The sequence below is a fragment of the Schistocerca nitens genome, chromosome 4 (assembly GCF_023898315.1).
Source record: "Schistocerca nitens isolate TAMUIC-IGC-003100 chromosome 4, iqSchNite1.1, whole genome shotgun sequence".
NCBI classification, from domain to species: domain Eukaryota; kingdom Metazoa; phylum Arthropoda; class Insecta; order Orthoptera; family Acrididae; genus Schistocerca; species Schistocerca nitens.
In genome coordinates this window covers 800,179,484-800,196,138 of record NC_064617.1, presented here as the reverse complement: position 1 = coordinate 800,196,138, position 16,655 = coordinate 800,179,484, and the positions used below count along the sequence as shown (strand labels likewise).

Below are 16,655 nucleotides of genomic sequence, written 5' to 3'. Positions count from 1 at the left end.
CAGGATAGATTAGCATGGAGAGCTGCATCATATTTTCTGATTATGCTCTGAATAATACATTTTCTTTCTCATATTTTTTTTTTTTTTTTTTTTTTTTTTTACTCCATATTGGGTTTTAATATTACGCATCTTATTCACTTGTGACTGTACCTCATTTCCACTATTTTCATGATTTGAACCATATTATTCCTCCACACAGTGCTAAAAAGGCTTCTGTAAAAATGAAAGGAAGAGAAGTGTTTCACATCCTGATGATGACAAGGTCATTAGAGACTGAGCATAAGCCCAGATTAGGGAAGGAATACAACCTTTCAAAGAAACAATTCCAGAACTTGCCTTAGGGTCATTCCATGTCAAGTCACCCAGGCCTTGACACCAACCATGTCAGATTTTGATGAAACTTGGTACAATTACTTCTTTTATCATCCTGAAAGCACTTGCAAAATTTTTTTGCTCTATCTCTTATAGTTTTTTTTATAAATTTTTAAAGTTTTTAGATTTGGCGTTGTTTCAGCAGTCAGAAATCTTAACTTAAACGTGTCCTCACAACTAAAAAAATTTGTATATTAAAGAATACTCAAGATATCAGTATGAAATTTTGGAATAAGTTTATGTATTATATCTAAATGTTAAAAAAAATTACCATAAAGGTATATTAAAATCTTCCAAATGAAAAAAAAAATTAGTTTGTGGTTTTTTTAAGCTAACGGATGTTTAGTTTTACAAAAACTGCAATATCTAGAGTCTCAGACCTGACAGAAAGCTCAAATTTGTTTGAAAATACTCTTAATTGTATAGGCTATTAGATAAAAGAAAAATTATGTTGGCTTTTTAACCTGTTTAATAGTTATCAAATTTTTAAAATAATATTAATTATATTTTAAAAATAAAAACTACCAAGTGACAGACACCGAAAATAAGTTTTTGTCTTCTTGTAGTAACAATGTACGCTTGGATTTTGTTTTGATACTCCTGTGTTTTGAAGTAAAAAATTATTACAGTGTTAAATAGTGCTTGGATAGTATTTTATTAAGTTTATTCGAACTTTCAGTAAGTACTGTTACTTAGTTTAAAGTGATTCTTTTCCAATATCCTATAAAAGTAACAAGAACAATAATCAGACCAAAAGTGAAATCAGCATGTCAGATATTCAAACCTGTAGCGTAGGGTTATTTAAAAAATCTTGCTTTTTCCAAACAACCTACACACCTTCAAAAAAGTTACAACCGGTATCTGAATTGAGTGAGGAAGAAAAAGATTTGATCCACTTACGATCTGGAATTAATCCGTGCGAAGTTAAGAATATATGTTCACACCACAGTAAATACTTTTTAAATGTTTTTGAAAAGTATCAAACAACATGTGTAGACCCACTAAAAAAACACAAAAAGCCCATCAAAAAATCGTTGAGAAGTGTAGGCTTGGATCTTTCTAAACAATTACTGACAAAAAATATTAGCATAAAACCTGGACAAAAGCTTTGCTCAACATGCCATAACTTTTGTGAGGAAAAATTAAAGGTTGAAGTCGATGAAAGTGAAACAGATGATAAAGTCATGTTGGAATTAGAATCATTGGAATCCGTTGTTGTGGTCTTCAGTCCTGAGACTGGTTGGATGCAGCTCTCCATGCTAATCTATCCTGCGCAAGCTCCTTCATTTCCCAGTACCTACTGCAACCTACATCCTTCTGAATCTGCTTAGTGTATTCATCTCTTGGTCTCCCTCTACGATTTTCACCCTACACACTGCCCTCCAATCCTAAATAGGTGATCCCTTGATGCCTCAGAACATGTCCTACCAACTGGTCCCTTCTTCTTGTCAAGTTGTGCCACAAACTTCTCATCCCCCCAATCCTATTCAATACTTCCTCATTAGTTATGTGATCTACCCATCTAACCTTCAGGATTCTTCTGTAGCACCACATTTCGAAAGCTTCTATTCTCTTCTTGTCCAAACTATTTATCGTCCATGTTTCACTTCCATACATGGCTACACTCCATACAAATACTTTCAGAAACGACTTCCTGACACATAAATCTATACTTGATATTAACAAGTTTCTCATCTTCAGAAACGCTTTCCTTGCCATTGCCAGTCTACATTTTATATCCTCTCTACTTCGACCATCATCAGTTATTTTGCTCCCCACATAGCAAAACTCCTTTACTCCTTTAGGTGTCTCATTTCCTAATCTAATTCCCTCAGCATCACTCGACTTAATTCGACTACATTCCATTATCCTCGTTTTGCTTTTGTTGATGTTCATCTTATATCCTCCTTTCAAGACACTGTCCATTCCGTTCAACTGCTCTTCCAAGTCCATTGCTGTCTCTGACAGAATTACAATGTCATCGGCGAACCTCAAAGTTTTTATTTCTTCTTCATGGATTTTAATACCTACTACAAATTTTTCTTTTGTTTCCTTTACTGCTTGCTCAATATACAGATTGAATAACATCGGGGAGAGACTGCAACCCTGTCTCACTCCCTTCCCAACCACTGCTTCCCTTTCATGCCCCTCGACTCTTATAACTGCCATTTGGTTTCTGTACAAATTGTAAATAGCCTTTCACTCCCTGTATTTTACCCCTGCCACCTTTAGACTTTGAAAGAGAGTATTCCGTCAACATTGTCAAAAGCTTTCTCTAAGTCTACGAATGCTAGAAAAGTAGGTTTGCCTTTCCTTAATCATTCTTCTAAGATAAGTCGTAAGGTCAGTATTGCCTCACGTGTTCCAACATCTCTACGGAATCCAAACTGATCTTCCCCGAGGTCGGCTTCTACCAGTTTTTCCATTCGTCTGTAAAGAATTCGCGTTAGTATTTTGCAGCTGTGACTTATTAAACTGATAGTTCGGTAATTTTCACATCTGTCAACACCTGCTTTCTTTGGGATTGGAATTATTATATTCTTCTTGAAGTCTGAGGGTATTTTGCCTGTCTCGTACATCTTGCTCACCAGATGGTAGAGTTTTGTCAGGACTGGCTCTCCCAAGGATGTCAGTAGTTCTAATGGAATGTTGTCTACTACCGGGGCCTTGTTTCGACTCAGGTATTTAAGTGCTCTGTCAAACTCTTCACGCAGTATTGTATCTCCCATTTCATCTTCATCTACATCCTCTTCCATTTCCATAATATTGTCCTCAAGTACATCACCCTTGTATAGACCCTCTATATACTCCTTCCACCTTTCTGCTTTCCCTTCTTTGCTTAGAACTGGGTTTCCATCCGAGCTCTTGATATTCATACAAGTGGTTCTCTTTTCCCCAAAGGTCTCTTTAATTTTCTGGTAGGCAGCATCTATCTTACCCCTAGTGAGATAAGCCTCTACATCCTTACATTCGTCCTCTAGCCATGCCTTCTTAGCCATTTTGCACTTCCTGTCGATCTCATTTTTGAGACGTTTGTATTCCTTTTTGCCTGCTTCATTTACTGCATTTTAATATTTTCTCCTTTCATCAATTAAATTCAATATTTCTTCTGTTACCCAAGGATTTCTACTAGCCCTCGTCTTTTTACCTACTTGATCCTCTGCTGCCTTCACTACTTCATCCCTCAGAGCTACCCATTCTTCTTCCACTGTATTTCTTTCCCCCATTCCTGTCAGTTGTTCCCTTATGCTCTCCCTGAAACTCTGTACAACCTCTGGTTTAGTCAGTTTATCCAGGTCCCATCTCCTTAAATTCCCACCTTTTTGCAATTTCTTCAGTTTTAATCTACAGTTCATAACCAATAGATTGTGGTCAGAGTCCACATCTGCACCTGGAAATGTCCTACAATTTAAAACCTGGTTCCTAAATCTCTGTCTTACCATTATATAATCTATCTGATACCTTTTAACATCTCCAGGATTCTTCCATGTATACAACCTTCTTTTATGATTCTTGAACCAAGTGTTAGCTATGATTGAGTTATGCTGTGTGCAAAATTGTACCAGACGGCTTCCTCTTTCATTTCTTAGTCCCAATCCATATTCACCTACTATGTTTCCTTCTCTCCCTTTTCCTACTGTCGAATTCCAGTCACCCATGACTATTAAATTTTCGTCTCCCTTCACTACCTGAATAATTTCTTTTATCTCATCATACATTTCTTCAATTTCTTCATCATCTGCAGAGCTAGTTGGCATATAAACTTGTACTACTGTGGTAGGCATGGGCTTCGTATCTATCTTTGGCACAATAATGCGTTCACTATGCTGTTTGTAGTAGCTTACCTGCACTCCTATTTTTTTATCCATTATTAAACCTACTCCTGCATTACCCCTATTTGATTTTGTATTTATAACCCTGTATTCACCTGACCAGAAGTCTTGTTCCTCCTGCCACCGAACTTCACTAATTTCCACTATATCTAACTTTAACCTATCCATTTCCCTTTTTAAATTTTCTAACCTACCTGCTCGATTAAGGGATCTGACATTCCACGCTCCGATCCGTAGAATGCCAGTTTTCTTTCTCCTGATAACGACGTCCTCCTGAGTAGTCCCCGCCCGGAGATCCGAGTGGGAGACTATTTTACCTCCGGAATATTTTACCCAAGAGGACGCCATCATCATTTAACCATACAGTAAAGCTGCATGCCCTCGGGAAAATTACGGCTGTAGTTTCCCCTTTCTTTCAGCTGTTTGCAGTACCACAACAGCAAGGCCGTTTTGGTTAATGTTACAAGGCCAGATCAGTTAATCATCCAGACTGTTGCCCCTGCAACTACTGAAAAGGCTGCTGCCCCTCTTCAGGAACCACATGTTTGTCTGGCCTCTCAACAGATACCCCTCCGTTGTGGTTGCACCTCCGGTACGGCCATCTGTATCATTGAGGCACGCAAGCCTCCCCACCAATGGCAATGTCCACGGTTCACGAGGGACGGAAAAAAAAGGAAGGTTAGCAGTACTGAAAAGACTGCAAAAAAGGCAGTTTCAAAAGCATTAAAATATAATGCACCAAGTTCTGATTATGACGAAGAAGATACAAGTGTGGTTGAGAAAACAAAGGATTTTGATGTAATGATTTCTCTTATGAAAGAGAAGATTTCATCTGTTGAGAGGTCTAGAAAAATCCAGATTCTGACCTTGGCTCCAGATTCTTGGAGTCGAAATAAAGTGATGAAAGAATTTAATGTAAGTGAGTACATGGTGCGACAAGCTAGAAAGCTAAAATCTGAAAAGGGTATTTTGGAAACTCCTGGTCCAAAAAAAGGTAAAACTCTTTCTGAAAATACAGTAAGACTTGTAACAGGTTTTTATGAAAAGGATGAAAGTTCCGGAGTGCTACCTAGAACAAAAGACAAAGTAAGTGTTCAAAAAAATGTGTACATGGAAAAAAGACTCATTTTGTGTAACTTGAGAGAACTCTATTATTCTTTCGAATGGGAGAATCCCGAGGTAGAAGTAGGATTTTCAAAATTTTGTTTCTTGAGACCTAAATGGTGTATCATTGCTGGGGCTGCAGGCACACACACTGTATGTGTATGCAGTATCCACCAGAATGTTAAACTATTACTGGATGCTGTGAAAATTGAAGAATCTTATAAAGACCTAATTAAGATGCTTGTGTGCAACACGGAAAACCAAAACTGCATGCTACATCATTGCGACAGCTGTCCTGCAAATACTGCACTAACTGAGTACTTGACTGAGAAACTAAGTGAGGATTATGAGTTAGAAGAAGAAATTGTAATCAGTCAGTGGGTTAACACAGACAGGGCAGAAATGATCAAACAGTCTATCAGTGTTGAAGACTACATTTCTTTATTGGTTAGGTCATTGGAAAAGCTCACCCCCCACTTGTTTATAGCAAAATCCCAATCAGCAGCCTTTAAAAGATTGAAAGTAGACCCACCACCCAAAACAGCAATTATTGTGATGGATTTCAGTGAAAATTATTCCTTTGTTATACAAAATGAGATCCAAAGTTACCACTGAAATAGAGGTGGTTGTACTCTACACCCAGTTGGAGTTTTTCTAAGAAATGAGGATAATGTTTTTGTTTCCAACCACTGTTTTATTAGTGATGACCAAGAACATGACACTGGTTTCGTTAACTTTGTACAAAAAGAAATTACAAAGTGGCTGTCTTTACATCATACTGACATTGACTCAATTCACTACTTTACAGATGGTTGTGGTGGGCAGTACTAAAATAGAAACAGTTTTAAAAATTTGACCGAACACTTCAGAGACTTTAATTTGAAGGCCCAACACTTTTTTTGCAACCAGTCATGGGAAGTCAATTTGTGATGGCCTAGGAGGAACTATTAAAAGAATTTTAAGGAAAGCCAGTCTACAGCTTTCAGACGAAGAACAAATAATGACAGCAATCGATGTGTACAAGTTTTGTGAAAAAAATATTGAAAACATTCATTTTTACTTTATTGACAAAAAAGAAGCTGATTTGCTACGGATAAAACTAGAAAAACGTTTTTCAGCAACCCGAATCATTCCTGGAACAAGAAGTTTTCATAACTTCAAACCACTTCCAACAAACAACCTTGAAATTAGAAGGACTACAGATAGTGTAAAACCCTCCTTAGTCTTTTCTTTCCATTCTTCTTCTGATTGGGTTCGTGTTGAACCATCCATAAATAGCTATGTGGCTGCAAATTATGATGGTAACTGGTACTTTGGACTGGTAAAAACAATATTTAATGATGAAGAAGGTGCAGAAATTCCATTTCTACATCCTTCAGGACCAGCTGCATCATTTTATTGGCCTGAGAGAGAAGATTCTTGCATAGTGCCTTTGGAGCACATAGTCTGTGTAGTAGACACACCTCAATCAAGCGGCACTGGAAGAATGTATTACTTCAAAAAAGACTGTATCAAAACAACTGAAAGCTCTTGGATAAAGTGGAAAGACAGTTTGAATCAGCATTAATGTTTATTAAAAAGACAAAATTACTCAAAAAAATTCATTGTTTCAAGCAATCAGTTGTGTTATGCATAAGTGTCGTAAGTACACTATCTTTGTACATAATTCTAATGTAGTCTACTATAATTAATAAACGTGTTAAAAACCATCATTATTTTTGTTTTATCAAGTAGCCTATATGTTTAAGAGTAAATTAAAACAAATTTGAGCATTCTATCAGGTCTGAGACTCAAGATATTGCAATTATTATACAACAAAACATCCGTAAAAAAAAAAAAAAAAAAAAAAAAAAAAAAAATTTCATAGAAAATATTAATACATTTTAATAGTATCATTTTATCTTCAAATATGTATAATAAATAAACTTGCTGCAAAAATTCATGATGTTATCTAAAAGAGTTTTTAAGATAAGCAATTTTAAATTTTTGAATACGAATTAAATTTACCATTTCCGAAGGTTCGTAAAACGCAAAGTGAGATGGGGGGGGGGGGGAGCGGCAGCGGGAGAGAGAGGGGGGAGCGGGAGCGACAGCGGGAGAGAGAGAGGGGGGGGCGGGAGCGACAGCGGGACAGAGAGAGAGGGGGGGCGGGAGCGACAGCGGGACAGAGAGAGAGGGGGGGCGGGAGCGACAGCGGGACAGAGAGAGAGGGGGGGGTGGGAGCGACAGCGGGAGAGAGGGGGGTGGGAGCGACAGCGGGAGAGAGGTGGGGGGGGGTGGGAGCGAAAGCGGGAGAGGTGGGGGGGAGCGACAGCGGGAGAGAGGGGGGGTGGGAGCGACAGCGGGAGAGAGGGGGGGTGGGAGCGACAGCGGGAGAGAGGGGGGGTGGGAGCGACAGCGGGAGAGAGGGGGGGTGGGAGCGACAGCGGGAGAGAGGGGGGTGGGAGCGACAGCGGGAGAGAGGGGGGGGTGGGAGCGACAGCGGGAGAGAGGGGGGGTGGGAGCGACAGCGGGAGAGAGGGGGGGGTGGGAGCGACAGCGGGAGAGAGGGGGGGGTGGGAGCGACTGCGGCAGAGAGGGGGGGTGGGAGCGACAGCGGGAGAGAGGTGGGGGGGGGGTGGGAGCGACAGCGGCAGAGGGGGGGGGTGGGAGCGACAGCGGCAGAGGGGGGGGGGGAGCGACAGCTGGAGAGAGGGGGGAGCGACAGCTGGAGAGAGGGGGGAGCGACAGCGGGAGAGAGGGGGGAGCGACAGCGGGAGAGGGGGGAGCGACAGCGGGAGAGGGGGGGAGCGACAGAGGGAGAGAGGGGGGGAGCGACAGAGGGAGAGAGGGGGGAGCGACAGAGGGGGAGAGGGGGGGAGCGACAGCGGGAGAGAGGGGGGGAGCGACAGCGGGAGAGAGGGGGGGGAGCGACAGCGGGAGAGAGGGGGGGAGCGACAGCGGGAGAGAGGGGGGGAGCGACAGCGGGAGAGAGGGGGGAGCGACAGCGGGAGAGAGGGGGGAGCGACAGCGGGAGAGAGGGGGGAGCGACAGCGGGAGAGAGGGGGGAGCGACAGCGGGAGAGAGGGGGGAGCGAGGGGGGAGCGACAGCGGGAGAGAGGGGGGAGCGAGGGGGGAGCGACAGCGGGAGAGAGGGGGGGAGCGACAGCGGGAGAGAGGGGGGGAGCGACAGCGGGAGAGAGGGGGGGAGCGACAGCGGGAGAGAGGGGGGGAGCGACAGCGGGAGAGAGGGGGGGAGCGACAGCGGGAGAGAGGGAGGGGAGCGACAGCGGGAGAGAGGGAGGGGAGCGACAGCGGGAGAGAGGGAGGGGAGCGACAGCGGGAGAGAGGGAGGGGAGCGACAGCGGGAGAGAGGGAGGGGAGCGACAGCGGGAGAGAGGGAGGGGAGCGACAGCGGGAGAGAGGGAGGGGAGCGACAGCGGGAGAGAGGGAGGGGAGCGACAGCGGGAGAGAGGGAGGGGAGCTACAGCGGGAGAGAGGGAGGGGAGCGACAGCGGGAGAGAGGGAGGGGAGCGACAGCGGGAGAGAGGGAGGGGAGCGACAGCGGGAGAGAGGGAGGGGAGCGACAGCGGGAGAGAGGGAGGGGAGCGACAGCGGGAGAGAAGGGGGGGTGGGAGCGACAGCGGCAGAGAGGGGGGGTGGGAGCGACAGCGGCAGAGAGGGGGGGGTGGGAGCGACAGCGGCAGAGAGGGGGGGGTGGGAGCGACAGCGGCAGAGAGGGGGGGTGGGAGCGACAGCGGCAGAGAGGGGGGGTGGGAGCGACAGCGGCAGAGAGGGGGGGTGGGAGCGACAGCGGCAGAGAGGGGGGGTGGGAGCGACAGCGGCAGAGAGGGGGGGTGGGAGCGACAGCGGCAGAGAGGGGGGGTGGGAGCGACAGCGGCAGAGAGGGGGGGTGGGAGCGACAGCGGCAGAGAGGGGGGTGGGAGCGACAGCGGCAGAGAGGGGGGTGGGAGCGACAGCGGCAGAGAGGGGGGTGGGAGCGACAGCGGCAGAGAGGGGGGTGGGAGCGACAGCGGCAGAGAGGGGGGTGGGAGCGACAGCGGCAGAGAGGGGGGGAGCGACAGCGGCAGAGAGGGGGGTAGCGACAGCGGCAGAGGGGGGGGAGCGACAGCGGGAGAGGGGGGAGCGACAGCGGGAGAGGGGGGGGAGCGACAGCGGGAGAGGGGGGGAGCGACAGCGGGAGAGGGGGGGAGCGACAGCGGGAGAGGGGGGGAGCGACAGCGGGAGAGAGGGGGGAGGACAGATGAGATTTTACAATAATGTAGCGAAATAGCAGCAAGAATTACACTGTTGAACATGAGCAAGCAGTGGAGAAAGCAGCTGTGAAGCAGACATACCGCTACCACATTGAAGATAGACATCTGGTAGTCATTCCTTTATATGTCAACAAAATTACACTGTTTCAACATAGTTCATTCACAAATGTAAGGGAAGGGTAGGCGTTGTCCTAGTAGGGACAATACAGGAACTTTTTTGTGTGTGGGGGGGGGGGGGGGGCAGGGTAATAATTCACATACCTTTCCCTTTTAATTCTTGAACTAAGTTGTCTTCTTTTTTTCTGATTTAGCATTCCTTTCATGTCTGCACCCTTGGCAGAGTGATATCTATCCACCCGTCTAGTCCAAAGGTTATGGACAATTTTTTGATGCTGTGCAATTTTATATTTTATCTCATTGCGTTCTCAAGAACAGCTTCATCTGATACAGTGTTAGATGCAATCTTATATTCTGTGAAGCAAATAGGTCATATACATACATATTAAATTCCTCACTAACCCAGACTTTCTGATAGTGTTTCAAGCTATGAGAAACTTTGCTATAGCACAAAAGCACACCTCAATCCCTCAGGTTCCTTTCTTCATCTGCATGGTCGAGGAAAGGAATAATAATCTGCTGGATGTCATAACACATCTTTCTTACAGAAAATGAATTACAAAAGATGCAGCAAGAGCTCTGCTGTTTATGTAAGGCACTTGAGAACATAACACTTTGCATTTCAGACCCCCAAATTGGAAATGTTCATCCCAATAACACGCTACAATAAAATACATTAGAATGCAGGCCTAAATATTTGGATTATTAGTTATAAGGGCCTTCCATAAGGCATCTATAGCTGCCATTAAAGAGAGTATATCAGATATCTTGATGTGATGGAGACAGCTGAACTAGTCATGCTGCTTCTGCTGCTGTGTTTATCATGTGATTGGGTAAAGCTCTATGGCAGGAGCAGCAAGTCTTGTTACAGAGCTGTCTTGATAGTGATGCACGGAACTTATGCTCTCCAGTTTTCAAATCATATCCAGTGCAGTCCAACAATTAGTCTTTCCTTCTCATCCTGTCCAGTAAGATTCCCTTCTTTGGAGGAAAGAAAACCAGCTGTATGAATACCAGGAACTGAAATGGCAAGCCAGTACTAATCAAAGAAGAGAAACTGAAAAGTGTAAGGAATACACAAAGGAGCTGTATAAGGAAAATTAACAACACTACTGTCAGAAGAATATGACAGGGCACTGAAAGATTTAACTCGAAATAAGACTTAGACGACACTCCCCCAAGAATTATTGATGTCCTTGGGAGAGTCAGCCATGACACAAAACATTTCAGATTATGTACATGGTATATCAGACAGATGAAATACACTTAGGCTTCAAGAAGAATGTAGTGATTGCTATTCCAGAGGAGGCAGATGCTGACGGGTGTGAATGTTACAGTTTAATATCTCGTACTTTAAAAATACTGACATGAATTATTTGCAGAATAATGACGAAAATGAGCTTGCAGATCAGTTTCTGCTACAGAGAAATACAGGAACATGCAAGGGAATTTTGACTCAATGAGTTATCTTAATACATACGTTAAAGAAAGGCAAACCTATGTTTAAATACACAGAGCAAAAGGTTATCCACAACTTCAGCCAAAACCAGGTTATATACAACTCCTACAGAAACCAGAATGCAGTTACATGGAGTCTAAGGACATGAAAGGGAAGCAGTGGTTGAGAAAGGAGTGTGAGAGGGTTGTAGCCTATTCTCGATGTTATTCAATCTCTACATTGAGGAAGTTATGAAGGAAACAAAGGAAAAATTTGGAAAGTGGATATACTGGTAGATTGACACAGATAGCAACACACATGATGTGATGAGGTATAGGGTGTAGAGCATGTGATTGGTGACCCCATGTGACAAGGGCATGCCTCTTGTTAGACAGCAATTTTAACCTGCCGGCAGAGATCAGTCATTCTACACTTATCCATCTAAATCGTGCCTCCTCCAACAGCAACTGCTATTATCGATACTGACTGTATCATTAATTATGCTTGGATCAACACTACCTGATTCTTTTGTATCCCATACATTGTGATTATAAAGTGAAACAAAGTAGATAAATCCTAGGAACTTATTTATTGACGTAACAAACTCGTGTAGTGTTCAAATATAGCTATTACAATGGTTGAGCAACACATGGCTGATTCACAACTCTTAAGAGTCTCATTCTCCCTTGATTCTATGCTTATAAATGTAAGAATTCGAGCCGGCCGGTGTGGCCGTGCGGTTCTAGGCACTTCAGTCTGGAATCGCATGACTGCTACGGTCACAGGTTCGAATCCTGCCTCGGGCATGGGTGTGTGTGATGTCCTTAGGTTAGTTAGGTTTAAGTAGTTCTGAGTTCTAGCCATTTGAACCATTTTGTAAGAATTGGAAAACAAACTAAAGAAAACCCCATGCATAAAATCTGTAAATGTTCATAGTAGTAACATACTGAAATCAGCAGCAAAATCCTGCAATACCCATTGCTGGATGACAAAAACCTCATTCAGACCCATATGATTTTTGTTTGTCAGCTATAAGCAGTCATGTTGCTCCTGCATGTTTTCGTATGTCACCTACCTATCTTACTTAGGTCAGTTATTTTTATCTTTGAATCCTGCAACCAACTTCCTCAGTCCATCCACAATCCATTCATCTTTTTACATGTTCCACCCTTCTTCATTACCTTATTCCTTCTTTGATTTATCAGATTGTGTACTTTATTTTTGCCTACACAGAACAATTTCGGTGATAAATAATGATCTTGCCGAATTCTCAATTTCTAATCTCCTTGTTAAGTCCAAGGGAAGCTATCACTGGTAGATACCGTTATATTCTCCAGTACACTAAAATAATATTGACATATAGTCAGCACTGAATGAATACTGGTACTAACATTTACATAATTAGAGATTTGTATATTCCTCCAAACTGCATACTATAACACTACTGTTTTTGAGACTGGAAATTTTTGTACATAATAGGAAACATAGACATAGCCTGTCAGGGACACAGTGACAATTGCAAATAATATTCAGGTAAACAGTCATATTTTGCACACAATTTGATTTTCTACATAGTTTCATTTGCCATAGACAAATCATTATTCTGTTAAGGGATTATAAGCACTGTTTGGTACAACAGCCAATGAGGCATTTTACTGTGCTTTGGTGCCGCATATAATTTCACAGCCATTCGACAATTTATGACACACCAAAGTTCATGTTCAGTAGTTTTTTTCTACACTAGCAAGGTCAACATACTAAATCTGACATAGCTCTCTTCCCTTGCATATAAATTGCAAGGAATTGCCATATTTTTCAAAGTTGCTACAGTTATGAAATAAATTCCAGGTACTGGTACCACACAAATGTTAACAAACTTCAAGTGCATTTAATATTTCCATGACTATTTCAAAGTCAATGAGTAGGCTTATGTAAGGTACTATTTGTACAGGTCTCTTTATACAGATAATGCATCAATGTCCTCACTAAATTCTACACATCCCTGCACTATCTAATGCAGTGAGTTCCTACAACATTGCTGATGGTGACATTTACCAGATGATTAGTATGATTGTTAAGCTAGGTAGGCAATCAATTCTATTGAACAGTAGGCCTAATACCATCAGCACTAGGTTTCACCATCTCCCATTGTTTCATTTGTGCAGTTGCACATAAAAATCCATACTTCACAACAGTCAACAATTCACACAATATATTTATACAATTGATCCAATCATCAGTTAACAGTAAGGAAATGGAAAACTACAAGAGACAATCATATCCACTAACTAGGACAGCATAATGTGAAATTTCCCCACATTTCTACTATGCCCACAATCACTCAACATTGTATTAAAGTGTGATATTGAACCTACCCTGACATCTTGGTCAAGGAGACAGACTGATCTGTAGCACACCAACATCTAAGTTAGGCTGGAATACGATAATTTGGTAGTAAGTCAACAAAGCAAATGAACGTGAAAGCAAAAAATGTGGTTGTGGTAACAAATTGACTGGTAGTGAAGTCCACCGATTACACTCACACCATACTGAAAAATGGAAGGGTTGGGGAGGGTCCAATACGTAACTTTTATCCAGTCAGTTTGTATGTATGTATATATCAAACTTTCAGCTTAAATAAAAAATGTGTCCAGTTAAGACTGTTGGATTTTTGAATTGTGCTTGCACCAAGATACCCAAGTGAAAGTTGAAACATAGGGGACAGCTTCAAGTGTTGGCCTTCCTTCAGTTCATTAAATGTGAAGGATTCCGCTCAAAGGAAAAATGTCAGCAGCTCAGTAAACAAGGTGCTACAAAGATTAATTACATTTTGTTGCTATTTAGGTTAGAAAGTGGTTGTTGCTACACCAGAAATTCAAATTAGAAGAAAGCAGCACCTAGCAGGAAAGCAAAGTAAGGATTTCACATTTTGTGACCAGCAGTTTTGGAACATTGGTTCAATTTGAGAAGGTAGGTAAATAAATTAACTTCACCAAAAACCATACTATCAGCATTTATGTGAAGAAATCGATAAAAATATCACATGAATCCTTAATCAGGATAGTTAGGCACGAATTTGAAAATTGCCACAATCTTAGTCCTAGCAGAATGGAAAGTAAATGCTAGGAAAGGGGTGAAAATGATTTTAATCATTTTTCCATTTTAAAATCTAACTGAAACCGAACAAGAAATAAAGCTGTTACATGAAAGATCCAATTCGTGAACATTAATTTTAACGCATATTGCACTTGGAAACAAAGGGTGTTGGGATCTGAAGCAATTGCTGTAACTCACGCATCAAAGCCTTAGACGAATCTAGCCAGATTGGACTAACTACATAATGTAACTTCTGAAATATTATCGAAAAGAAAACAAACTAAGTAGAGGACTCTGTTTACGATCGCGTGTTATTTATACAAGAGGAACTACCAAATGGAAACCTACTACTCGGCTACAACCAATTTCGGGATTGTAGTCATGGATGTGTACTATATAAAGTGATGGCTGTATTATCAGAAAAATGTAAAAATGATGCAAAAAAAACTACTTACATCTTCAAAAATAGATCCAACATTCGCCGTCACTAACAACATTGGTGTTGGTTTCCCCGCCATGTCTTCTGCTAACAGCACCAAAACATTACTCAGCCAAATACAGTAATGGTTATACCCATATTAAATGACATTTCCATCGAATACTCTTAAAAATTCCTTTAGAGACGCTCATCGTCCTTTATTACGCTACTTTTTTCTCTTTAGAACCACTTCACAAAGTGAATGCGTGTTTTAAGCCACGCCTCCTCTTTACAGACGTCAAGCGGAAACTGTAAACATGTAAGTAAAAACGGACAACATGAAATATCGATTACATCACATTGCTCACTAGTTAATGTAAAAATCTAACTTTGCTGTTCTCTTCGGGTTCAAGTCTTATGGTGAGCACGTCGTCATAACTACAATTTCGTAATCGGCTCTGCCACCGGCTCTCCATACAACAATCTAGCATGAAGTACTTTGCATTTTGATTTGCCTGTTTTGAAAATGGCACCGAGCGACGAGTACCGCACAGCTATTCTCACTGTTTCACCGAAGGCAGCCTGAGAGATATTTGGGTCGATATTGCGATGAGCGAACACGTAGTTGCGAGATTCATGTACGCTGTGTGAAACCGGTGAAATTTTTTTAAAATTTTGTTTGTCAATACTTTGAAACACAAATTAACGATCTCATATAATTAACAGTGATACAAATAAGCCTTTTGTGTTCCTCAAGTATAACAAGCGCCTGCATAATAATAGGCGGCGTAGACAACATTCCTTAGTATACAGGGTGCTCAGAAACAGTCCGAAAAGCTTATAAAGGTACTGCAGGGTAGGTTGTGCTGAGAAGTAATCGTTAAGAAAAAAATCCGAGACTTGCACCGTTTCCGATTTAATTGGTGTTGAAGTTAGTCAACTCATTGCGTCCGCAGATTCAAACAGCCTGCCAGAGACAGTGTAGCCAAACGTGTTCTTCGTTTGGTTTCCTCAGACCGAACAGATTTAGCTTTTGCTCACTTAGCTCGACTTTATCACTTTCGAAAAAGCCACATTTCAACTAGTAATAAGTATTTGAACAAGTGGTAGCTCATGAACACGCAAACGTCTGTGAATTACCACATTTCAGTGCGTGCAAATGCTTGAATCTGTATGCTGGCTGACGTGAATGCTAATTAAATCTGAATTGGAGTACCATATCGAATTTTTGCTTAACAATTATTTCTCAGCACAACCTACCATGCAACAGCCTTATAAGCTTTTCAGGCTATTACTGACAACACTGTAGAATCATTTCCAAGTTGCAAACTATGACATGGGATGCAGGATTTAGGCGAAATAATATAATTATACCGCACTCCTCATTCTTGGTCTGTAACAACAAAGGAATCAAATTATTTAGTTTCCGTGTCAAAATATTTATTAACTCATAAATATTTATTATTATTATTATTATTATTATTATTATTATGACTATTCCCAAATACATTTAAAAATTCATTTATAATGTATTTACATTTTCTGCTAACCCAAGATTACAAATCAAATTTAATTTTCATTCTAGATTTGTACCTATCTCTCCACGAATTTTCTTCAATATTTCTTCTTCTAATTAATGTCTGTTTCCTCGTATCTACATTCGTAGTGGTCTCCCTCTTTTCTTCCTTCCTGGTGGTTCCCACTGCATGATACGTTGCGACAAAATATTCTCTGACACCCTTTTCGTGTATCCATAGCACATGAGCAGTTTTTCTTACACAAGACTAATAATCGAACTTGTGCCATCCATTTTCTTCCTAATGAATTCATTTCTGACCTGTTCATACCTTGTATCTCTGCAGACAGCCTCCAAAAGTTCATCTCAGTTGTCATCAATCTTTCATTAATTGGGATTTAACTGTCCATATTCATGACCCATATGTCATAAAGCTTGTAATTTATATTTTCAATATTATTTGGTTTGTTTTCTTCTTAATCTATTTAGTGCACAAAGTGCTCTT

The 16,655-nt window shown here is 41.7% G+C and overlaps 1 protein-coding gene across 5 annotated transcripts in view; it reads right to left on the bottom strand.

The window, feature by feature from the left end:
* The window catches only part of LOC126253204 (inositol polyphosphate-5-phosphatase A), a 373,218-nt gene extending 358,016 nt beyond the window's left edge, over positions 1 to 15,202 (bottom strand). For 4 of the 5 annotated variants that reach the window (XM_049954379.1, XM_049954380.1, XM_049954376.1 and 1 more), the window contains exon 1: positions 14,672 to 15,202. In XM_049954379.1, coding sequence (XP_049810336.1) covers positions 14,672 to 14,734 — 63 coding nt within the window. In that variant the 5' untranslated portion in view covers positions 14,735 to 15,202. The remainder of the gene's footprint in view (positions 1 to 14,671) is intronic. The other variant, XM_049954377.1, reaches the window with a different exon arrangement.
* Positions 15,203 to 16,655: the final 1,453 nt, after the last annotated feature.